General features: G+C 37.3%; 1 protein-coding gene across 1 annotated transcript in view; it reads left to right on the top strand.

Annotated features, from left to right (window-relative positions):
- The window catches only part of AGBL4 (AGBL carboxypeptidase 4), a 1,405,329-nt gene that overhangs the window by 114,291 nt on the left and 1,264,512 nt on the right, over window positions 1–26,526 (top strand). The window contains exon 2 of the mRNA XM_057530807.1: window positions 24,400–24,522. Coding sequence (XP_057386790.1) covers window positions 24,400–24,522 — 123 coding nt within the window. The remainder of the gene's footprint in view (window positions 1–24,399; window positions 24,523–26,526) is intronic.

Raw genomic sequence — 26,526 nt, 5'->3', positions numbered from 1 at the left:
CTGATTTCTTCCATGATCTCTTGATTATTTAGTAGTGTATTGTTTAGCCTCCATGTGTTTGTATTTTTTACAGATTTTTTTCCTGTAATTGATATGTAGTCTTATAGCGTTGTGGTCAGAAAAGATACTTGATATGATTTCAATTTTCCTAAATTTACAAAGGCTTGATTTGTGACCCAAGATATCGTCTATCCTGGAGAATATTCCATGATCACTTGAGAAGAAAATGTATTTTGTTGTTTTCGCATGGAATGTCCTATAAATATCAATTAAGTCCATCTTGTTTAATGTATCATTTAAAGCTTGTGTTTCCTTATTTATTTTCATTTTGCATGATATGTTCATTGGTGAAATTGGGGTGATAACGTCTCCTACTATGATTGTGTTACTGTCGATTTCCCCTTTTATGGATATTAGCATTTGCCTTAAGTATTGAGGTGCTCCTATGTTGGGTGCATAAATATTTACAGTTGTTATGTCTTCTTCTTGGATTGATTCCTTGATCATTATGTAGTGTCCTTCTTTGTGTCTTGTAATAGTCTTTATTTTAAAGTCTATTTTGTCTGATATGAGAATTGCTACTCCAGCTTTCCTTTGATTTCCATTTGCATGGAATATCTTTTTTCATCCCTTCACTTTCAGGCTGTATGTATCCCTAGGTCTAAAGTGGGTCTCCTGTAGACAGCATATATATGGGTCTTGTTTTTGTATCCATTCAGCCAGTCTATGTTTTGGTTGGAGCATTTAATCCATTTACATTTAAGGTAGTTATCGATATGTATGTTTCCTTTACCATTTTCTTAATTGTTTTGGGTTTGTTATTGTATGACTTTTCCTTATCTTGAGTTTCCTGCCTAGAGAAGTTCCTTTAGCATTTGTTGTAAAGCTGGTTTCCTGGTGCTGAATTCTCTTAGCTTTTGCTTGTCCATAAAGGTTTTAATTTCTCCGTCAAATGTGAATGAGATCCTTGCTGGGTAGAGTAATCTTGGTTGTAGGTTTTTCCCTTTCATCACTTTAAATATTTCCTGCCACTCCTTTGTGGCTTGCAGAGTTTCTGCTGAAATATCAGCTGTTAACCTTATGTATATTCCCTTGTATGTTATTTGTTGTTTTTCCCTTACTGCTTTTAATATTTTTTCTTTGTAGTTAATTTTTGAGAGTTTGATTATAAGGGTCTTGGTGTGTTTCTCCTTGGATTTATCGTGTATGGGACTGTCTGTGCTTCCTGGACTTGGGTGGCTATTTCCTTTCCCATATTAGGGAAGTTTTCAACTATAGTCTCTTCAAATATTTTCTCAGTCCCTTTCTTTTTCTCTTCTTCTGCTGCGACCCCTATAATTCAAAAATTGGTTCATTTAATGTTGTCCCAGTGGTCTCTGAAACTCTCCTGTATTCTGTTCATTCTTTTTTCTTTATTCTACTCTGCAGTAATTATTTCCACTATTTTATCTTACAGATCACTTATCTGTTTTTCTGCCTCAGTTATTTTGCTATTGATTCCTTCTAGAGAATTTTTAATTTCATTTATTGTCTTTTTCATCATTGTCTGTTTGCTCTTTAGTTCTTCTAGGTCCTTGTTAAACATTTCTTTTATTTTCTCCATTCTATTTCCAAGATTTTGGATCATCTTTACTATCATTACTCTGATTTCTTTTTCAGGTAGACTGCCTATTTCCTCTTCATTTGTTTGGTTTGGTCGGTTTTTTCCTTGCTTCTTCATCTGCTGTGTGTTTCTGTGTCTTCTCATTTTCTTAATTTACTGTGTTTGGCTTCTCCTTTTTGCAGGCTGCCAGTTCGTTGTTCCCATTGATTTTGGTGTCTGCCCCCAGTGGCTAAGGTTAGTTCTGTGGGTTGTGCAGGTTTCCTGGTGAAAGGGATTGGTGTGTGTGTTCTGGTGGATGAGGCTGGATCTTGTCTTTTTGGTGGGCAGGACTGCCTCCAGTGGTGTGTTTTGGGGTGTCTGTGACCTTATTATGATTTTAGGCAGCCTCTCTGCTGATTGGCAAGGCTGTGTTCCTCTCTTGCTAGTTGTTTGACATATGGTGTCCAGCACTGTAGCTTGCTTGCTGTTTAGTGGACCTGGGTATTAGCGTTGAGCTGGAGATTTCTGGTGGACCAACCAGAGCTTTCGCCATTTGATATTGCATGGAGCCAGGAGGTCTCTGGTGGACCAATGTCCTGAACTCGTTTCTCCCACCTCAGAGGCACAGGCCTGACACCCGGCCAGAACACGAAGACCTGTCAGCCACACGGCTGAGAAGAAAAGGAATAAAATAAGAAAGAAAGAAAAAATCAATAAATAAAATTAAGTTATTAAAATAAAAACTAAAAAGAAATTAAAAAGTAATAAAAAAAAGAAAGAAGGAAAGAAAGAAGACAGCAACCAAACCAAAAAGCAAATCCACCAATTATAAGAAGTGCTAAAAAGTATACTAAAAAAGCCCCCCCCAAAAAAACAACGAAAAAAAACCAGACAGACAGAACCCTAGGAGAAATGGTAAAAGCAGAGCTATACAAAGTCACACAAAGAAGCATATACATACACCCTCACAAAAAGGGAAGAAGGAAAAAAAACTACATATTAAAAAAGAAAAGGAAGAGAGCAACCAAATCAATAAACAAATCTACCAATGATAATAAACTTTAAATACTAAACTAAGATAGACATAAAGCCAGAAACAAATTAGATGCGGAAAGCAAATCGCAAGTCTACGGTTGCTCCCAAATTCCACCGCCTCAGTTTTGGAATGATTCGTTATCTATTCAGGTATTCCAGAGATGCAGGGTTCATGAAGTTGATTGTGGAGATTTAATCTGATGCTCCTGAGGCTGCTGGGAGAAATTTCCCTTTCTCTTCTTTGTTCACACAGCTCCTGGCATTCAGTTTTGGATTTGCTCCCGGCTCTGCGTGTAGGTCGCCTGAGGGCATCTTTTCTTCACTCAGACAGGACGGGGTTAAAGTAACAACTGATTAGGGGGCTCTGGCTCACTCAGGCCGGGGAGAGCGAGGGGTACGGAATGCGGGGCAAGCCTGTGACAGCAGAGGCCGATGTGACGTTGCAACAGCCTGAGTCGTGCCTTGTGTTCTCCCAGGGAAGTTGTCCCTGGATCATGGGACTTTGGCAGTAGCAGGCTGCACAAGCTCCCACGAGGGGAGGTGTGGATAGTGACCTGTGCTTGCACATAGGCTTCCTGGTGGTTGCAGCAGCAGCCTTAGCGTTTCATGCCCGTCTCTGGGGTCTGCACTGATAGCTGCTGCTCGCGCCCATCTCTGGAGTTCATTTAGGTAGTACTCTGAATCCGCTCTCCTTGCGCACCCTGAAACGATGGTCTCTTGCCTCTTAGGCAGTTCTACACTTTTTCCCGGGCTCCCTCCCAGCTAGCTGTGGCTCACTAGCCCCCTTCAGGCTGTGTTCACGCAGCCAACCCCAGTCCTCTCCCTGGGATCTGACCTCTGAAACCAGAGACTCAGCTCCCAGCCCCCACCCGCCCTGGCGGGTGAGCAGAGAAGCCTCTCAGTCCAGTGAGTGCTGGTCGGCACTGATACTCTGTGCGGGAATCTCTCTGCTTTGCCCTCTGCACCCCTGTTGCTGCTCTCTCCTCCATGGCTCCGAAGCTTCCCCACCACCACCCCCGTCTCCGCCAGTGAAGGGGCTTCCTAGTGTGTGGAAACTTTTCCTCCTTCCCAGCTCCCTCCCAGAGGGGTAGGTCCCATCCCTATCCTTTTGTCTCTGTTAATTTTTTCTTTTGCCCTACCCAGGCACGTGTGGAGTTTCTTGCCTTTTGGGAAGTTTGAGGTCTTCTGCCAGCATTCAGTAGGTGTTCTGTAGGAGTTGTTCCACATGTAGATGTATTTCTGATGTATTTGTGGGGAGGAAGGTGATCTCCACGTCTTACTCCTCTACCATCTTGAGGGTCTCCTCTACATATATATATATATTTTTTTTTATAAAGATTTATTTATTGATTGATTGATTGATTGATTGCTATGTTGGGTCTTCGTTTCTGTGCTAGGGCTTTCTCCAGTTGCGGCGAGCGGGGACCACTCTTCATTGCGGTGCGCGGGCCTCTCACTGTCGCGGCCTCTCTTGTTGCGGGGCACAGGCTCCAGACGCGCAGGCTCAGTAATTGCGGCTCACGGGACTAGTTGCTCCGCGGCATGTGGGATCCTCCCAGACCAGGGCGCGAACCCATGTCCCCTGCATTAGCAGGCAGATTCTCAACCACTACGCCACCAGGGAAGCCCTCTACATATATTTTTAAGGTTGTTCAGGAAGCCTTCTGTGAGGGAAGTTTAGACATTGCTTCTTTGTGCTCTTGTGTAATACCTTGAGGTTACCTCACATTTCTAATATTTATCACATTATACTATGATGCAGTGGTTTACTGGTTTGCCTCTCCCAGTAATATCCTTGATGGAAAGGAATTAAAAAATTTTTTATTTTTGTTACCAGAACCTAACATAGTGTGTGCATAGTAATCATAAATAAATGCTTTGTTAAATAAATTAATAACCCTATACCCATAGCCCAGGAGGTAATGAAAAATATTGCTCCTACTTGGTATGGAATAGAAGAATATATTTTTAAAAATTCTTTTTCAATTGAAATTTCAATTCAACAACTATTTATTAAAATTGCTCTATATCAGGCATGTTTTAGCTCTACAGTGTATGCAGGTGTCTTTATTAATAGCAGTAAAATAATATATAGTACTCTGCACTATGACTAACACATAAAGGGAAAGTTAGTGTTTAAGTGACTGGTTGGGAAGTGGATATTAAGGCATATGAAATTAGCTGTAATAAAAAACAGAAAAGGTATAATGAGAGTCCAGGTAAGAGCAAGGGAGGGAGATCATTTACTGTAAAATGTTGGGGAATTGGATGCAAACTACTGTTTCAGAGAAAAATGGGCCAGCCATTACTTTTAAAAGGCTATAGAATTAAAATAGAGAAGTCCAAGACCATAGCTTGCTGAATTGGGCCTCATCCATGGTCATACACTTAAAAAGTAGCCAAGCAAGGATTCAGCCTTAGGGCCATATTTTTCCAAACTCCATGGCACCAAACTATACTGTCTGTACTGAATTTTTTCCTTCTTACAGAAATAGAACATTTTTTCATTATATGTCTTATTATTTTCAGTATAGCCCTTAGCTAGATGGTCAGTTTTTTGAGAGTGTTATTGTTAATTATTAGTATATCCTTATTCTTTTATTGAGTGATAGATTGATTCACAGCTTATTTATCTTATACGTTCTCCTTAGTTCTTGCACAAGATAAGGTGGGTGAAAAATAGATCTTCGATGCATGTGTGGTAATCAAAATATTCTGTGATTGATTGTAGCTTAACAAATCTAGACATCTTATTTGTATTGTAGATACATGTGCCTAGAGAGAATTAGGATATGTGTATTTAGGAAATTATTTTTTTTTACATTTTTGTTTTATTGAGTCCTTGAAGTATATCTTGTAAATATATTTGCAATGAGAACAAACATGCTATTTTATAAAATGCTAGGAAGAAGCTATTTAGTCGGTACTAGTTCACTGAGATTAAAGTCCCGAAATGAATAGGTTCTCTTTCTTAAAACACCCTCAAGTAGGAATTTTAGATTTACTTTCCTGACTCAGAATTTGTGGGTTAAGTCTCATCTTCAATGTAATTTTCTCTCAAAATGATGAAGCCTTGGAAATATGGCTTTAAATTTTTTTTTTTTTTTTTTTTTTATTTATGGCTGTGTTGGGTCTTCGTTTCTGTGCGAGGGCTTTCTTCTAGTTGTGGCAAGCGGGGACCACTCTTCATCGCGGTGCGCGGGCCTCTCACTATCGCGGCCTCTCTTGTTGCGGAGCACAGGCTCCAGACGCGCAGGCTCAGTAACTGTGGCTCACGGGCCCAGTTGCTCCGTGGCATGTGGGATCTTCCCAGACCAGGGCTCGAACCCGTGTCCCCTGCACTGGCAGGCAGATTCTCAACCACTGCGCCACCAGGGAAGCCCGAAATATGGCTTTATAATAGAACTTTTGACAGATCCTTTTAACTGCATGTCATTTATACATAGAGGTAATTTGTTACCTCTTCCAAGGTGTTTGTGCCCGAGAGGTGGAATTCATGTTCTGTATAAAGGTCAGTTTTAATTAATAAGCTGCTTTCTTCATTTTTGACCAATATGAATTGCTTGTAACTTTTGTGTAAAGTAGTTTTCCATGCAAAAATAAAACAAATTGAGCCTTTGTCACATCCATCATCAGCATAACTGACTTAAATGTCAAAAATTCTATGTAGCCCCAGAGTTTATTTCTAGTGCCTCAGCAGGCCTATTTATTAGAGTAAAATATTATGTGATGTAATTATCATATCATTTCATTGGGTACATCTATACATATATATCTTTGTTTTTCCTTCCACAAAATATGTTCATAATTTTTATTGCTAAATATTTGTTATCCATGTAGTATTTTTAAAGGCATGTAAATAATAATATTAATAGGATTAGATCTTTTATTCCATTAAAGGTAAACCACAATTATTTTATTTTCTCTTTTGTCTCTAACTTCCTTAATTTGAAAAAATTCATTGTGTTACTGTCTCTATGTTTGGAGACAAATATTCTACACACTATAATAAGGGTGTTTTATAGTCTGTAATTTAATTGGATGCTACCGTATTCAGTGTTTACTTCAAAGAACAGACTTTTGGTAAGGCATTCTTTATGAATTTCTATTTAAATTATGCCTTTCCTTTTCTGAATCCTCCCTTATACTTTATAATAGAATTGAATCTTTTATTCTTTTGTTAAATACATTTCTTTGAAGATACAGGTGTCTTACTAAGAATGATGGTAATAATGATAATGAGGGTGATAATAGTTATAACCAACTACTTATTGAGTAAATGCTATGTTCTAAGTGATTTACCTATATTTTCTGTACCCTTCAGAACAACATAAACAATCTCTAAGTGAGACTTAAGGAGATTATGTTAAATTACTTAATAAGGGTTATACTGCATATATATCTGAGTTAGATGGATTCAATCTCAGCTGTCTGTGACTTTGAAATCTAAATTCTTACTACTAATTCATGCTGCTCTAACTAAATGTGAGGGTATTTTAAAATAAGAGTAGACTTTGGGTTAAAAAATCTGGGTGAAACAGCTATATGGCTAGCATTAAAATGCACACGTAAAGAAATTAGAAGTTATTATTCAATAAGAACAATGATTTCATTATTCCATGCCACCTTGGATTATTTTATACTACTGTAAATGCCATTCTTTTTAATGGTTTTATATACATTCATAGTGTTATTGAGATATTTCTCTGAGAATAATAAATTTGCATTTCCCCCATTGTGCCCTTAAATGATCAAGCATTATATTGTATTAACATTATGGACTGTAGTATCCCCGCCCCAGTCACCCTTTCTGTCTTTATGTCAGTATATGTAGGGTTTATGGTGTCTTCCTTTCTTTAACTATTTGGTCTCATTATATCACAACTGTTTATCTTAGTAAACTGTAGATATAAAGATTCTGTTTGTTCTTTTGATGAATATCATATATTCCCTGTGCTTTCAATAGACAAACAAAAACCAATATTCAATATTGAAATCAAATTTAGCTCCTAAAAGTTCTTTTTTATTTCAGTAAATCAATGACTATTTGTAGGTTACTGATGTTGTGCCAAGCATTGTGTCATACCTGGGGTGGAGGGAGAAAGTGGTGATAAAAAGAAAAGACATTAGATTCTTCCGATGAGAAACCACAATCACTAGGAGTAAAAAGACACATATAATGAATACATAGTAAATCAATAATAAAAAGATAAATATGTTTTGAGGAATAAACAAGATGCTGTGGCAATGTAGAGGAACATTCATTGCTGGGGAAGAGGACTTCCTATCATTCTAGAGGACTGTCATTGCTTGGGGAAGTCAGATAAGACTTCCTAGAGGAGATAACATTTCACATAGGTCTACAGGACGAGTAGGATTTCTCCACAAGGAAAAACAGGGATATGCATATATCTAGGCATATGGAAAACATAATAAAGAGTTCCAATGTTTGCATTTGTGTGAGAATCACTGTAATCACAACTGCTACAAATATTAACTGATATAGGAGTGTTGTATTAGCAAATCAGTTACAATGAATGATAATGCTGTTGGTGACATGATTTTCTAAAATGGTGATACTTCAGGATGAAATTATGAACAAATCAATTGTAGTCTTTCCTTGATTTACATGTTAGACAGTTCCTTGGAAAAATGAGTGTTTATTAAAGCCATACAAAATGCTTTGCATGTGTAAAACAGTTAGGTTCTAAGCTCACATAATTATAACTAAGATTTTTACATACATGGATATCTGTATACATGAATATATGAATATATCTGACATTCGGAAGTCATACAGGACTTTTCTCTACTTTGCACTACATCTAGCATCCCTGGTCTCTACCACTCAAGTGCCATCAGTGCTCTTTCAATTATGAAAACAAACAAACAAAAATGCCTCAACAAATTTCCAAAATACCCCTGGGAATACTGCTCACAATGATAACCAACTCAACAGAATAATTAAAATAAGAATAGAACTAACAAAAGTTGTTAGAAAGAGAAGTGGAGAATAATGTACACAAACTATTTCCTTATCTTTCATATAAGAGTTTCAATAGATACTGTTTGATGTTGATAAATTAAGATATAGAGGAATAAAGATATTGTGTGGAATAATACCTGAGAAAGTAAAAACAGAAGTGGTTAAGAGCATTTTCATCTAGGAAATGAGAACAGGGTTTGAGGGGTATGAGTCATTGGATAATTTTACTTTATATATATGTATATATGTATATATATGTATATTTATGTAAAATCTCCATCTATATATATGGATTAATTCTGTGACATGAAAATCAATTCTTGCTCTTTCACTTTTAAACATTTAAAAATAATCTTTTTGGGATATAGTTTACATATAATGAAATGTACCTATTTTTACTGTACAATTTAATAGTTTTGGCAAATATATAATATACACCCATGTGACCTCCACCATCATCATACATATATATGAGGTCCATTTTTTTCCCTAAAGAGCTGTCCAGTTCTTCAAGCACTATTTGTTTTATAAACTGTTCTTTCCATATTAAATTATCATTACACCTTTGTTGAAACTTAATTGACCGTATGTATGTGGATGTATTTCTTCACCCTGTATTCTGGTCCACTGATTTATATGACTTTCCTGAAGTCTTGTTATCATGTAAGTTCTTCAACTCTTATTTTTCAAAATCATATTGACTATTTCAGGCCCTTTGAGTTTCCATATAAATTTTAGAGTCAGTTTGTTGATTTCTAGAAAAAGTACTGCTGAGATTTTGATTGGTATGGCATTGGATCTAGAGACCAATTTTTGGAAAGTTGTCACCTTAACAATAATGAGTTCTCTAATCCATGAACATGGTATACCTTGCCATTTAATTGGGTCTTCCTTAATATCCATCAGCAATTTTTTTTTTTAGTTTTCAGTATACAGTTCTTATATATAATTTGTTAACTTAAGGCTGGGTATTTTGTGTTTTTGATGGTCTTACAAATGGCACTGTGTTTCAAATTTCATTTTCCAGTTGTTCGTGGCTAGTACCTTTCTGGGATCTCTACTTAATGCCCTGAGTTTTCAACATGGATTCTCCATTCTGGATGTTTGCATCTTGAATGTTTCCCAGCCCTGTGCACGTTGGAAATTGTTAATCTACAGCTTCCTAGTCACTCTTTGTCTGGTCTCATGGAGTTTCACTGTACATGGCTTTGCATTCAGACAAGGTCTTAAGCAGGTATTCTGTAGAATTTTGGTGCTCTGGCTCTCGTAGTGCTCTCCTCTTCAATAGTCTGACCTTCAAATTTTGCTCAGTCTCTCCAAACTCTTACTTCTATCTTCTCAACTCAGTAACTAACAACCCTGTTGTGTTTGGGAACCCTCTTCTTGTACCATCTTTCAGAAAGTGCCACTAATCTAAAAACTAGTACGAACATTAGGTGCACCTCATTTTTTCCCTTTCTCTCAGGCATCACAGTTTGGCAACTGCTTGTCATGTAAGTCTGAAAAGAGTTGTTTTGTATATATTTGTCCAGTTTTCTAGTTGTTTATGGTGGAAGTATGGATCTATTCCTAGTTACTCTCTCATGGCTCGTAGTTGTCATATTGCAACTGCTTTCCTCTCCACTATCCCTGAGTACATTGAGGAGTTTTCTGGAAGAGTTTGCAAGTCACTGTTGCAGACATTCACCACTAAACACACATGTGTGCATATATACCACTCTGGCAAATGAGAGGAAGGTATATATAACTCTGCTGAGATAGGCAGGGGTCAAAGAAGATTTCAAAGTTTTGATTGTATTATACATTTGATTGTACAATTTGATTGATTAAATTGTAGTCAACCCCTTTTTTTATCTGCAGCCCCTGACAGCCACAGATTTTTGGTTTTGTTTTTTTAAAATACCTAATTTTGCCTTTTAAAAATGTTATATAATTGGATTATAAAGGATGTAGACTTTACAGTTTGGCTTCTTCCTTTTATTATAGTGCACTTGAGATTCATGCATGTGGTCATGTGTGTCAATAATTTCTTCCATTTTATTGCTGATTTGTATGCCATTGCATGGATGTACCAGAGATTGTTTATACATTCACCAGTTGAAAGCATTTGGATTGTTTCCAGTTTTGGGGTGATTATGAACAAAGCTGCTGTAAACAGTCATGTGTAGGTTTTTTTTTTTTTTTTCTGAACATATGTTTTTACATCTCTTTGGTATTCCACCTAAGAGTGGAATATCTGGGTTGTATATTAAGTGTATATTTAATTTTATAACAAAGTGCTAAACTATTTTTCAGGGTGGTTATACCACTTTACATTTCTACTAGAAATGCATGAAAGTTTCAATTGAGTGTGTCATCATCAATTCTTGGTTTGGTCAGTTTGATTTTAGCCTTTTTAAGTATGTAGTAGTATTTCATTGTGGTTTTAATTTACATTTCCCTATTGACTAATGCTGTTGGGCATCTTTTCATGGACTTATTTGATACCTATTTATCCTCTTTGGTGAAATATCTGATAAAATCTTTTATGTATTCTTTTTTTTTTTAAACATCTTTATTGAAGTATAATTGCCTTACAATGGTGTGTTAGCTTCTGCTTTTTAACAAAGTGAATCAGTTATACATATACAATATGTTCCCATTTCTCTTCCCTCTTGCATCTCCCTCCCTCCCACCCTCCCCATCCCACCCCTCTAGGTGGTCACAAAGCACCGAGCTGATCTCCCTGTGCTATGCAGCTGCTTCCCACTAGTTATCTATTTTACATTTGGTAGTGTATATATGTCCATGACACTCTCTTACCCTGTCACATCTCACCCCACCCCCTCCCCATATCCTCAAGTCTATTCTCTAGTAGGTCTGTGTCTTTATTCCCGTCTTGCCACTAGGTTCTTCATGGCCTTTTTTTTTTTTTTTTCCCTTAGATTCCGTATATATGTGTTAGCATACTGTATTTGTTTTTCTCTTTCTGACTTACTTCACTCTGTATGACAGACTCTAACTCCATCCACCTCATTACAAATACCTCCATTTCATTTCTTTTTATGGCTGAGTAATATTCCATTGTATATATGTGCCACATCTTCTTTATCCATTCATCTGTCGATGGACATTTAGGTTGCTTCCATGTCCTGGCTATTGTAAATAGAGCTGCAATGAACATTTTGGTACATGACTCTTTTTGACCTATGGTTTTCTCAGGGTATATGCCCAGTAGTGGGATTGCTGGGTCGTATGGTAGTTCTATTTGTAGTTTTTTAAGGAACCTCCATACTGTTCTCCATAGTGGCTGTATCACGTTACATTCCCACCAACAGTGCAAGAGTGTTCCCTTTCCTCCACACCCTCTCCAGCATTTATTGTTTCTAGATTTTTTGATGATGGCCATTCTGACCGGTGTGAGATGATATCTCATTGTAGTTTTGATTTGCATTTCTCTAATGATTAATGATGTTGAGCATTCTTTCATGTGTCTGTATGCCATCTGTATATCTTCTTTGGAGAAATGTCTATTTAGGTCTTCTGCCCATTTTTGGATTGGGTTGTTCGTTTTTTTGTTATTGAGCTGCATGAGCTGCTTTTAAATCTTGGAGACTAATCCTTTGTCAGTTGCTTCATTTGCAAATATTTTCTCCCATTCTGACGGTTGTCTTTTGGTCTTGTTTATGGTTTCCTTTGCTGTGCAAAAGCTTTTAAGTTTCATTAGGTCCCATTTGTTTATTTGTGTTCTTATTTCCATTTCTCTGGGAGCTGGGTCAAAAAGAATCTTGCTGTGATGTATGTCATAGAGTGTTCTGCCTATGTTTTCCTCTAAGAGTTTGATAGTGTCTGCCCTTACACTTAGGTCTTTAATCCATTTTGAGTTTATTTTTGTGCATGGTGTCAGGGAGTGTTCTAATTTCATACTTTTACATGTACCTGTCCAATTTTCCCAGCACCACTTATTGAAGAGGCTGTCTTTTCTCCACTCTATATGCTTGCCTCCTTTATCAAAGATAAGTTGACCATATGTGTGTGGGTTTATCTCTGGGCTTTCTATCCTGTTCCCTTGATCTATATTTCTGTTTTTGTGCCAGTACCAAACTGTCTTGATTACTGAAGCTTTGTAATATAGTCTGAAGTCAGGGAGCCTGATTCCCCCAGCTCCATTTTTCGTTCTCAAGATTGCTTTGGGTATTCGGGGTCTTTTGTGTTTCCATACAAATTGTGAAATTTTTTGTTCTAGTTCTGTGAAAAATGCCAGTGGTAGTTTGATAGGGATTGCATTGAATCTGTAGATTGCTTTGGGTAGTAGAGTCATTTTCACAATGTTGATTCTTCCAATCCAGGAACATGGTATATCTCTCCATCTATTTGTATCATCTTTAATTTCTTTCATCAGTGTCTTATAATTTTCTGCATACAGGTCTTTTGTCTCCTTAGGTAGGTTTATTCCTAGATATTTTATTCTTTTTGTTGCAATGGTAAATGGGAGTGTTTTCTTAATTTCACTTTCAGATTTTTCATCATTAGTGTATAGAAATGCAAGAGATTTCTGTGCATTAATTTTGTATCCTGCTACTTTACCAAATTCATTGATTAGCTCTAGTCGTTTTCTGGTAGCATCTTTAGGATTCTCTATGTATAGTATCATGTCATCTGCAAATAGTGACAGCTTTACTTCTTCTTTTCCGATTTGGATTCCTTTTATTTCTTTGTCTTCTCTGATTGCTGTGGCTAGGACTTCCAGAACTATGTTGAATAATAGTGGTGAGAGTGGGCAACCTTGTCTTGTTCCTGATCTTAGTGGAAATGGTTTCAGTTTTTCACCATTGAGGACAATGTTGGCTGTGGGTTTGTCATATATGGCCTTTATTATGTTTAGGAAAGTTCCCTCTATGCCTACTTTCTGCAGGGCTTTTATCATAAATGGGTGTTGAATTTTGTCAAAAGCTTTCTCTGCATCTATTGAGATGATCATATGGTTTTTCTCCTTCAATTTGTTAATATGGTGTATCACGTGGATTGATTTGCGTATATTGAAGAATCCTTGCATTCCTGGGATAAAGCCCACTTGATCATGGTGTATGATCCTTTTAATGTGCTGTTGGATTCTGTTTGCTAGTATTTTGTTGAGGATTTTTGCATCTATGTTCATCAGTGATATTGGCCTGTAGTTTTCTTTCTTTGTGACATCTTTGTCTGGTTTTGGTATCAGGGTGATGGTGGCCTCGTAGAATGAGTTTGGGAGTGTTCCTCCCTCTGCAATATTTTGGAAGAGTTTGAGAAGGATAGGTGTTAGCTCTTCTCTAAATGTTTGATAGAATTCGCCTGTGAAGCCATCTGGTCCTGGGCTTTTGTTTGTTGGAAGGTTTTTAATCACAGTTTCAATTTCAGTGCTTGTGATTGGTCTGTTCATATTTTCTATTTCTTCCTGGTTCAGTCTTGGCAGTTTGTGCATTTCTAAGAATCTGTCCATTTCTTCCAGGTTGTCCATTTTATTGGCATAGAGTTGCTTGTAGTAATCTCTCATGATCTTTTGTATTTCTGCAGTGTCAGTGGTTACTTCTCCTTTTTCATTTCTAATTCTATTGATTTGAGTCTTCTCCCTTTTTCTCTTGATGAGTCTGGCTAATGGTTTATCAATTTTGTTTATCTTCTCAAAGAACCAGCTTTTAGTTTCATTGATTTTTGCTATTGTTTCCTTCATTTCTTTTTCATTTATTTCTGACCTGATCTTTATAATTTCTTTCCTTCTGCTGGCTTTGGGGTGTTTTTGTTCTTCTTTCTCTAATTGCTTCAGGTGCAAGGTTAGGTTGTTTATTCGAGATGTTTCCTGTTTCTTGAGGTAGGTTTGTATTGCTATAAACTTCCCTCTTAGCACTGCTTTTGCTGCGTCCCATAGGTTTTGTGTCGTCGTGTCTCCATTGTCATTTGTTTCTAGGTATTTTTTGATTTCCCCTTTGATTTCTTCAGTGATCACTTCGTTATTAAGTAGTGTATTGTGTAGCCTCCATGTGTTTGTATTTTTTACAGATCTTTTCCTGTAATTGATATCTAGTCTCATAGCGTTGTGGTCGGAAAAGATACTTGATACGATTTCAATTTTCTTAAATTTACCAAGGCTTGATTTGTGACCCAAGATATGATCTATCCTGGAGAATGTTCCATGAGCACTTGAGAAAAATGTGTATTCTTTTGTTTTTGGGTGGAATGTCCTATAAATATCAATTAAGTCCATCTTGTTTAATGTATCATTTAAAGCTTGTGTTTCCTTATTTATTTTCATTTTGGATGATCTGTCCATTGGTGAAAGTGGGGTGTTAAAGTCCCCTACTATGATTGTGTTGCTGTCGATTTCCCCTTTTATGGCTGTTAGTATTTGCCCTATGTATTGAAGTGCTCCTATGTTGGGTGCATAAATATTTACAATTGTTATACCTTCCTCTTGGATCGATCCCTTGATCATTATATTGTGTCCTTCTTTGTCTCTTGTAATAGTCTTTATTTTAAAGTCTATTTTGTCTGATATGAGAATTGCTACTCCAGCTTTCTTTTGATTTCCATTTGCATGGAATATCTTTTTCCATTCCCTCACTTTCAGTCTATATGTGTCTCTAGGTCTGAAGTGGGTCTCTTGTAGACAGCATATATATGGGTCTTGTTTTTGTATCCACTCAGCCAGCCTGTGTCTTTTGGTGGGAGCATTTAATCCATTTACATTCAAGGTAATTATCGATATGTATGTTCCTATTCCCATTTTCTTAAATGTTTTGGGTTTGTTATTGTAGGTGTTTTCCTTCTCTTGTGTTTCTTGCCTAGAGAAGTTCCTTTAGCATTTGTTGTAAAGCTGGTTAGGTGGTGCTGAACTCTCTCAGCTTTTGCTTGTCTGTAAAGGTTTTAATTTCTCCATCACATCTGAATGAGATCCTTGCTGGGTAGAGTAATCTTGGTTGTAGGTTTTTCTCCTTCATGACTTTAAGTATATCCTGCCACTCCCTTCTGGCTTGCAGAGTTTCTGCTGAAAGATCAGATGTTAACCTTATGGGGATTCCCTTGTGTGTTATTTGTTGTTTTTCCCTTGCTGCCTTTAATATGTTTTCCTTATATTTAATTTTTGACAGTTTGATTAATATGTGTCTTGGCGTGTTTCTCCTTGGGTTTATCCTGTATGGGACTCTCTGTGCTTCCAGGACTTGATTAACTATTTCCTTTCCCATATTAGGGAAGTTTTCAACTATAATCTCTTCAAATATTTTCTCAGTCCCTTTCTTTTTCTCTTCTTCTTCTGAGACCCCTATAATTCGAATGTTGGTGCGTTTAATGTTGTCCCAGAGGTCTCTGAGACTGTCCTCAGTTCTTTTCATTCTTTTTTCTTTATTCTGCTCTGCAGTAGTTATTTCCACTATTTTATCTTAAAGGTCACTTATCCGTTCTTCTGCCTCAGTTATTCTGCTATTGATCCCGTCTAGAGTATTTTTAATTTCATTTATTGTGTTTTTCATCATTGCTTGGTTCCTCTTTAGTTCTTCTGCATCCTTGTTAAATGTTTCTTGCATTTTGTCTATTCTATTTCCAAAATTTTGGATCATCCTTACTATCATTATTCTGAATTCTTTTTCAGGTAGACTGCCTATTTCCTCTTCATTTGTTAGGTCTGGTGTGTTTTGACCCTGCTCCTTCACCTGCTGTGTGTTTTTTTGTCGTCTCATTTTGCCTATCTTACTGTGTTTGGGGTCTCCTTTTCACAGGCTGCAGGTTCGTAGTTCCCGTTGTTTTTGGTATCTGTCCCCAGTGGCTAAGGTTGGTTCAGTGGGTTGTGTAGGCTTCCTGGTGGAGGGGACTAGTGCCTGAGTTCTGGTGGATGAGGCTGGATCTTGTCTTTCTGGTGGGCACGTCCACGTCTGGTGGTGTGTTTTGGGGTGTCTGTGGCCTTATTATGATTTTAGGCAGCCTCTCTGCTAATGGATGGGGCTGTGTTCCTGTCTTGCTAGTTGTTTGGCATAGGGTGTTCAGCACTATAGCTTGCTGGTCATTGAGTGATGCTGGGTCTTGATGTTGAGATGGAGATCTCTGAGAGATTTTCGCCGTTTGGTATTACGTGGAGTTGGTAGGTCTCTTGTGGACCAGTGTCCTGAAGTTGGCTCTCCCACCTCAGAGGTACGGCCCTGATGCCTGGCTGGAGCACCAAGAGCCTTTCGTCCACACGGCTCAGAGTAAAAGGGAGAAAAAATAGAAAGAAAGAAAGAAAGAGGCTATAATATGGTGAAGTAAAATAAAGCTATTATAAAGCAAAGCTATACAGACAAAATCTCACCCAGAAGCATACACATATACACTCACAAAAAAAAGGAAAAGGGAAAAAATTAATATCTCCTGCTCCCAAAGTCCACCTCCTGAATTTGGGATGGTTCGTTGTCTATTCAGGTATTCAACAGATACAGGCACATCAAGTTGTTTGTGGAGTTTTAATCCGCTGCTTCTGAGGCTGCTGGGAGAGATTTCCCCTTCTCTTCCCTGTTCGCACAGCTCCTGGGGATCAGCTTTCGATTTGGACCCGCCTCTGCGTGTAGGTCGCCTGAGGGCGTCTGTTCCCCGCCCAGACAGGACGGGGTTAAAGGAGCAGCTGCTTTTGGGGCTCTGGCTCACTCAGGCCGGGGGGAGGGAGGGGTACAGTGGAGGCGGGGTGAGCCTGCGGCATCAGAGGCCGGCGTGTCATTGCACCAGCCTGAAGCGCGCAGTGCGTTCTCCCGGGGAAGTTGTCCCTGGATCACGGGACCCTGGCAGTGGCGGGCTGCACAGGCTCCCGGGAGGGGCGGTGTGGAGAGTGACCTGTGCTTGCACACAGGATTTTTGGAGGCGGCAGCAGCAGCCCCAGCGTCTCACGCCCGTCTCTGGGGTCCGCGCTGATAGCCGCGGCTCGCGCCAGTCTCTGGAGTTCGTTTAGGCGGCGCTCTGAATCCCCTCTCCTTGTGCGCCGTGAAACAAAGAGGGAAGAAAAAGTCTCTTGCCTCTTCGGCAGCTGCAGACTTTTTCCCGGACTCCCTCCCGGCTAGCTGTGGTGCACTAACCCCTTCAGGCTGTGTTCACGACGCCAACCCCAGTCCTCTCCCTGCGATCCGACCGAAGCCCGAGCCTCAGCTCCCAGCCCCGCCCGCCCCGGCGGGTGAGCAGACAAGCCTCTCGGGCTGGTGAGTGCTGGTCGGCGCCGAGCCTCCGTGCGGGAATCTCTCCGCTTTGCCCTCCGCACCCCTGTGGCTGCGCTCTCCTCCGTGGCTCCGAAGCTTCCCCCCTCTGCCACCCGCAGTCTCTGCCCGCGAAGGGGCTTCCTAGTACGTGGAAATCTTTCCTCCTTCACAGCTCCCTCCCACTGGTGCAGGTCCCGTCCCTATTCTTTTGACTCTGTTATTTCTTTTTTCTTTTGCCCTACCCAAGTACGGGGGGAGTTTCTTGCCTTTTGGGAGGTCTGACGTTTTCTGCCAGGGTTCAGTGGGTGTTCTGTAGGAGCAGTTCCACGTGTAGATGTATTTCTACTGTATCTGTGGGAAGGAAGGTGATCTCCGTGTCTTACTCTTCTGCCATCTTCTCTCCTCCTGTGTATTCTTGATATATTCCTTAATCAGATATGTGTGTTGCAAGTATTTTCTCTCAGTCCGTGGCTTGACTTTTTCTTTTAATTAATAATGCCTTTCAAAGACCAGCGAATTTTAATTTAATAAAATCTAGTTTATAACTTTTTTATTTTATGGTTTGTGATTTTCATGTCTTATATAGTAAAATCTTGCCTAACGTAAGGATACACAGATATTCTCATACTTTTTTTTTCATTTGGCCACTTAAAAAATACTTTCCATTTATTTCATGTTTAAGGGTTTTTTTTTGGTGGTAAAATGTACATAACATTTAACATTTTAACCATTTTAAGTGTACAATTCAGTGGCATTAAATACATTCACACTGTTGTGTAACCACCACCACTACCCTTTTACAGAACTTTTTCATCATCTCAAGTGGAAACTTTCTCTACCTATTAAATAATAACTCCCATTCCGTCCTCCATCCAGCTCCTGGTAACCTCTACTTTACTTTCTTTCTCTATGAATTTGCCTATTCTAGGTACCTCATATAAGTGGAATCATACAATATTTGTCATTGTCTGGCTTTTATCATTTTGCCTAATGTTTTGAGGGTTCATCCATGTTGTAGCGTGTATCAGAATTTCATTCCTTTTTATGGCTGAATAATAAATATTTCATTGTGTGTATCTACAATATTAAAAATTTTATTCATATATTGATGGAATTTGGGTTGTTTCCATCTTTTGTCTATGAGAATAATGTTTCTGTGAACATTGGTGTACAAGTATCTGAGTCCCTAATTTCAGTTCTTTTGAGTATATGCCTAGGAGTGGAATTGTTGGATCTATGGTAATTTTATGTTTGAAACTGTTTTTATGCCACCAGACTGTTTTCCACAGTGGCTGTACCATTATAATTTCCCACCAGCAATGTACAAGGGTTCCAGTTTTTCTATGTCCTGGCCAAATTATTTTTCATTTTTTTGATAGTGGCCATCTTAATAGGTGGGAAGTGGTAGCTCATGGTTTTGACTTGCTTTTACTTAATGACTAGTGATGTTGAGTATCTTTTTATGTGCTTATTGGCTACTTGTATTTCTTTGGAGAAATGTCTATTCAAGTTCTTTGCCTATTTTGGAATTTTTTTTTTTTTTTGATTGCTGAGTTGTAGGAGTTCTTTATATATTCTGGATGTTAACCTCTTATCAGATATGTAATTCACAGATTTTTTTTTTCCATTCTGTAGGTTGTCATTTTACTCTGTTGATGGTGTTTAATGCAGACATGTTTTTAATTTAGATGAAGTTTATTTTATTTTTTTCTTTTGTTGGCAGTGCTGTTGGTGTCATATCCAAGAAATCATTGCCAAATCAAGAATTAATGACATGGAGATTTCCCTCTGTTTTTTTCTAAGAGTTTTATAGTTTCATCTCTTACATGTAGGTCTTTGATCCATTTAGAGTTAATTTTTGTATATGGTGTCAGGTAAGGGTCTAACCTCATTCTTTTTTTGTGTGTGGAAAACTTTCATATTTTCTTCTATAAGTTTTATATTTTACATTTGGGTGTTTGATTTATTTTGCATTAATTTTTATGTGTGATGTGTGGTTGGTTTTAGTATATGGATTACTAACTTGTCCAACACCATTTGGGGTAAATTTACCCTCTATACATTGAATTACCTTTGTACTTTTATTAAAAAACAACTGACCATATACGTGTGGATGTATTTCTACACAGTCTGTTCTGTTCCAATGAAGTATGTGTCTATCACCTCTCTAATTCCATACTATTCCTTAAGAAAATTGTTTTGGTTGGTTGTTTTAGTTTGTTTACTTTTCCACATAAATTTAGAACCAGCTTGCTGGATATTTGGTTGGGGTTGTGCTGAGTCTATAGATCAATTTATGGAGAATTGATATCTTGGCAATAGTGAGTCTTCTAATCCATTAACATGGTTTATTTTTCTACTTATTTAGGCCCTTTTTGATATATCCTATCAGTGTTTTTAATTTTAAGCATACAGATCTTGCACAGATTTGTCAGATTATACCTATTTTGTATTTTTTGGCGTTATTGTACACGTTAGTGCTTTTTATTTTAATTTACAGTTGTTTGTTGCTAGTATAAGAAATACAATTGATTTTTTATATTGACCTTTTGTACTGTAACCTTGCTGAACTCATTTATTACATATAGTAGCTTTTAGTAAATTTCTTGAGATTTTCTATCTAGACAATTATGTTGTCTATGAATAAAGACAGTATGTATACCTTTTATTTCTCCTTTTTGTCCTCTTGTTTTCTCTTTCTTGTCTTCTTGTTTAGAACCCTTAGAATGATGTTGAATAGGAGTGATGAGAATGGGCATCCTTGTCATGTGTCCAGTATTAGGCAGAAAAATTTTAGTCTTTAACAATTAAATATAATTTAGCTGTATTCTTTATATATATTATATAACATATATATATATACCTTAGTCAGGTTGAGGAATTCCCTTTAACTCTTCTCATGCTGATAATAGATATTTAATTTTATCAGAATTTTTTCCCCATCTACTGGGATGATCATATAGATTTGATTTTTAGTCTGTGGATATGGTGAACTGCATTGATTTCTGAACATTGAATGAATCTTGCATTCCCAAGATAAATTGTACTTGGTCATTATGTATTATACTTTTTACATTGATTTGCTAATAATTTGCTGAGGATTTTGAGTCTGCATTCATAAGGAAGGCTGGTAATTTAGTTTTCTTTTTTTGTAATGTACTCGTCTGCTTTGTCATTTCATCTTAGTTCACAAAATTATGGCTTAAGGTTGTTCATGATATTCCCTTATTATGCCTGTAGGATTTTAGTGATGTTCCATTTTTCATTCCTTATGTTGTTAATTTGTCAAGTTCTATTGATTACAGAGATGGTAGTGTTGAAGGATTCCAATGTAATTATTTCTATCAATTATCCTTCATGTGTTTTGAAGCTCTGTTTTTAGGTGCATACATATTTAGGATTTTTTGTATCCTTGGTGAATTGACTCCTTTATTATATAATGTCTCTCTTTATGCCTAGTATTATTTCTTGTTCTTAATTCTACACTGGCTGACCTTAGTATAGCCTCTCTGAGTCTGTTTTGGTTATTGTTTGCATGGCATGTCTTTTAAATCCTTTTACTTTTAACTTACCCATGTCTTTATATTTAAACCTGATTTTCTATAGACAACATCTCATTGGTTTTTCCTATGTATTTAATCTGGCATAAATTTATTATAAAATTGCCTAAATTACATGTAAGATTATTTAATATATGTTTGCATTTAATTATAATATTGTGGTAGTTTTTGTCTACTTGCTCCATCTGTTCTTTGTTCCCTTTCTCCTCTTTTGTTTTCTGCTTCCTTTTGGATTAATTAGCTATTTCTTTTAGTTCCATTTTATCTTCACTATTGGCTTATTTAAAACTATTTTTTAGTGTTTATCCTAGGCTTTTCAATATACATCTTTATTATAGTTCATCTACTTTCAAACAATATTATGCAGTTTTATATTTAGTTTAAGAAATTTAGACAATACTTCCAATTGCTTCATCCAATCTTTTGTGCTATTACTGCTATATATTTTACTCTTACTTATGGCATAAACCCACAGTTCATTGCTCTTATCTTTTCTTTAGCTAGTCATATATCTTTTAGAGTGATTAAAAATAACATTTATATTTATGTCAATGTATATTATTTCTCGAGTCCTTCCTTCCTTTGTTTCTGCCTGGTATCATTTTTCCTTTTGCCTGAAGAACTCTCTTTAAAATTTCTTATAATACCAGACTGCTGATAATGAATTTTCTCATCTTTTGTTTTTCTCAAAATACTTTTATCGTGGCTTTAAGTTTTAATTTTTTAAAAATAATTAATTAATTAATTAATTAATTTATGGCTGTGTTGGGTCTTCATTTCTGTGCATGGGCGTTCTCTAGTTGCAGCAAGCAGGGGCCACTCTTCATCGCGGTGCATGGGCCTCTCACTGTCGCAGCCTCTCTTGTTGCAGAGCACAAGCTCCAGACGTGCAGGCTCAGTAGTTGTGGCTCACGGACCTAGTTGCTCTGCGGCATGTGGGATCTTCCCAGACCAGGGCTCGAACCCGTGTCCCCTGCATTGGCAGGCAGACTCTCAACCACTGCGCCACCAGGGAAGCCCTGTGGCTTTAAGTTTTGAAGGATATTTCCACTGGGTCTAAAATTTTATTAAAAAAATTTATTTATTTATTTATTTGGCTGCAACTGGGTCTTAGTTGCAGCACATGGGATCTTCATTGTTGTGTGCAGGATCTTCATTGTGGTATGCAGGATCTTTTAGTTGCAGCATACGGGCTCTTTTTAGTTGTGGCATGTGGACTCTTAGTTGTGGCATGTGGGATCTAGTTCCCTGACTGGAGGTCGAACCCGGGCCCCCTGCGTTGGGAGTGCGGAATCTTAACCACTGAACCACCAGGGAAGTCCCAGGTCTAAAATTTTAGGTTGACATTTTTTTCTTTCAGTAACTTAAAGATGTTATTCCTTTGACTTCTGTTTTTCAGTTTCTTATGGGCAGTCTAATTTTTTATCTTAGTTCATTTTTATGTGATTTATATTTTTAAATATGAAATACCAAGGTAAAAAGTATATTCTGCTTGGTGCTTCTTGGGCCTGTAGTTGTATATCCTTCATTAAATGTGGGAAAATTTCAGGTATTATCTCTTCAAATATTTCTTCTGCCCTCTCATCTCCTTCTGGAATTCCAGTTATACGTACATTAGATTATTTTATTTTATTCCACAGCTCTTAGGTGCTGTTTTTTTTCTTTTCTTTTCCTTGTTTTTGTTCAGTTTATTTCTGTTGATTTGGAGTTCACAGTTCTTTCCTCATCTGCGCCAAGCCTACTGATGAGTATACTGAAGACATTCTTTACCTCTTTTATTGTGTTTTTTAGCTTTAGCATTTCCTTTTGGCTTATTATTGTAATTTCCATCTCTACTGAAATTCTCCATTTGTTCATGCATTTTGTCCTCATTTTCTACTAGAAAATTTAACATATTATTCTTAGTTATTTTAAATTTATTGTCTGATAATTCCAGTATCTGGTCATTTCTGAATTTAGTTCTGTTTATTTTTTCTCCCAAGATAGTAGGTTGTTTTGTTCTTGAGTTTTTTGTATGTTCCACAATTTTTTATTGAATACTGTATAACTCATGTAGAACTGTAGAGAATGATATAAATATTATATGTCACAATGCTTGCACCTCTTCTCCTAGGTGCATTTGTTTGAGGGCTTATATCTACCCAGTCAGGAGTTAAGCTGGCTTGAGTTTCATTGTTGCTATGGTTGTCTTCAGTTTGCCACTGGCTTCATATGCTTCTAGTGATACTTTATTCATGAAGGAAAGGGCTAGGGTGATTGAGGGTTTTTCTTCAATGTTCTGCTCCACCCTAAACTTTTGTCCTTCCCTTGGATACTCCTATTACAGAGGGGGCTTCTATCTATGCTTTTGTCCCTATGCTAGAATTAGATTGCTTTGTTTGTTATCCAGTGCTTGCTATATTGTTTCTGTTATACTGGTCTAGCCTAGGTCTTAGGCAGGCCCTGTATGTTCTGGTCTTGGAGTGGAGTTTTCTTAGTGATCCCACTTCTCTTTCCTCTTTTAATTCTGCTTTGAATCTTTGATATGTTTTGTGAGAGATTGTTTTTTACTCCTTCCCCAGGAGTAGGGGACCTTCAATAATGTTGATATATAGTCTTAGGCCCAGGACTGTTTGCTGCTCTTCCCCCAGGTGTAGAGGATTTTTTTCTTTTACAGCTCTGCCTCTTACAATGAGTCTCACTTGTGCACTGCAATACAAACATCTTTTGCATTTCAGTAATTATACTAGATATTTTTCATACCTAATTCTCATAACACAATTTAGAAATATGGGTTTTACCATTCCCTTTTTGTGGATGAGAGAAACTGAGGCTTAAAGGGATTCGGTTGATTGCTTTGTGACACAGAGGATTAATATGTAGTAGCGATAAGATTTGAGCCCATATCTTTTTGGTTTAAAAATCTATTCTCTTTCTACTCTACCACAATATGTGGTTAATTTTTTTAATGCCTGGATAAGCACCAAATTACAAGGGAGGGGGGAAATTAATGATAAAAATTTTATTGGACTTCTGTTACTAAATGCATTATGATTTCTGTTTAACATGAGCCAATTTTTTGAACAATAGGCAATGATCTGGGAAATGATGATACCATCGGAGGGAATGTGAGCAAATATATGGTGCTTCCAACTGGATACTTTGGACAGCCCAAGAAAGGACATCTTATCTTTGATGCTTGCTTTGAAAGTGGTGAGTGTATCAAAGGACTTTTCTTTTTTTTTTTGAAATTCACGTTCTTTTATTTATTTATTTATGACTGTTGAGTCTTCGTTTCTGTGCGAGGGCTTTCTCTAGTTGCGGCAAGCGGGGACCACTCTTCATCGCAGTGCGCGGGCCTCTCACCATCGCAGCCTCTCTTGTTGCGGAGCACAGGCTCCAGACGCGCAGGCTCAGTAATTGTGGCTCATGGGCCCAGTTGCTCCGTGGCATGTGGGATCTTCCCAGACCAGGGCTGGAACCCGTGTCCCCTGCATTGGCAGGCAGATTCTCAACCACTGCGCCACCAGGGAAGCCCCAAAGGACTTTTCTTATGAGCTTGTCTAGTGAGTTGTTCTTGGAATCTAATGCCATCTGACCATTTAGTGTGATTGAACCCATTTAATTTTTTACCATAATGAAATAAGTTGTCAGGAAAGATCTATTTTGAATGAATTAACTTGGAAATACTTAAAAATGAAGTGCTATGTTTTTGTTGTGATAAATGATTAGAAGGATAATGGTAGTACTAATGAACATTTATGCAGTACCTTATATTTTATCAAATACTTACCCAGATATTATTTCTTTTGGGATAAAACTAATATAATTTGAATACTTGATAAATTATTAATTATTCAATGTCTACTGTGTACCTGGTTCTTAGTCTTTCTGAGAGCAGTCTTCTGTATAAAGAAGCAATTAAAGAAAAGATTCAGTTGAACACAAACAAAACAGAAAAAGTAATATACTTCGTAAACAGCAAATGCTGTGAGTATTCTGATAGGGGAGAACAGGGCTTAATTGTGAATTTCCACCCAGTAGTAGTTGAATCTTGTTAACTTCTTTATATCTGAGCCTCATACTCTGCATGGCATATAAGCACATAGTAGGTATTCAGAATATGTTGAAAATATTAATGAGAAAGTTAAACATAACTTTGTTTTATAAACAATTGTTGATTATTTTTGGTTTTGAATAATGTGCTTGCATGTGTGTGTGTGTGATTGAAGGGACATTCCAGTTATATGACAGTTCTCTGAACCCTAAGTACCATGGTTGTTTTTACCAACAATTAAAAAGATGTGGAAAGATTAATTTTCTGTTAGCTTTGATAAAAAGCCATATTTAATTGCTTGCTGTTCCCCAGTCCACCAACTTCTCTCAAGTCTATGTACCTTTGCAGATGCTGTTTTCTCTGTGCCCCAGATGCCTTTCTCTACTTGGTAAAATGTTAATTCAGACTCAGGCCAGCATTTCTTCCTCTGAGAAACAGCACCTCCCAGGCAGGTTTGGCTGTCTCTACCTGTATATTTACAGGCACCTCTTCTATGATTTACAGGCCTCTGCTATGATAGTTTTTATTGCATTGCAGTCATTTAATGATCTCTTTCCTTTTCCTTATCACTGAAAATTCCTTGAAGTCAGTGATGGTTTCTTATTAATTTTTGTTCCTTAGCACCTAGTGTACTATCAGAAACTGACTCTAAAGAAATGGAGTTACATGATTTACCTGACAGAGAAATCAAAATAACTGTCATAAAGATTTTTACCAAGGTCAAGAAAACATTGCATGAACAAAGTGAGAATTTCATCAGAGAGAGAGATAATGCTGTAAGTACCAAATGTTGATAGAAAGCATGGAGCTGAAGAACACAGTAACTGAACTGAAAAAACTTCTTGCAAGACTTCAACAGCAGACTAAAGCAGAAGAAAGAATCAGTGAATTTGAATACATATCATTGGAAATAATGCAATCAGAGGAACAAAAGTAAAAAGAACGAAATAGAGTGAGGAAAGCTTAAGGGGTTTATGCAATACCATCAAAGAGATCAGTATATGCATTATCGGAGCCCCAGAAGGAGTGGGGAGAGAGAGCGAGAGAGTGAGAGAGAGCACCAGAGAAATTAATAAATGAAGGAGGACAGATAGTGAAAAAATGGTCTTCATAAAGTGAGATTTTAAGATTAATAAAAATATTTTTACATTTAAATAAAA

Source organism: Balaenoptera acutorostrata, chromosome 1 (assembly GCF_949987535.1).
Source record: "Balaenoptera acutorostrata chromosome 1, mBalAcu1.1, whole genome shotgun sequence".
Classification (NCBI taxonomy): Eukaryota; Metazoa; Chordata; class Mammalia; order Artiodactyla; family Balaenopteridae; genus Balaenoptera; species Balaenoptera acutorostrata.
Note: the sequence above shows the minus strand (reverse complement) of the source record. Positions and strands in the feature narration are given on the sequence as shown.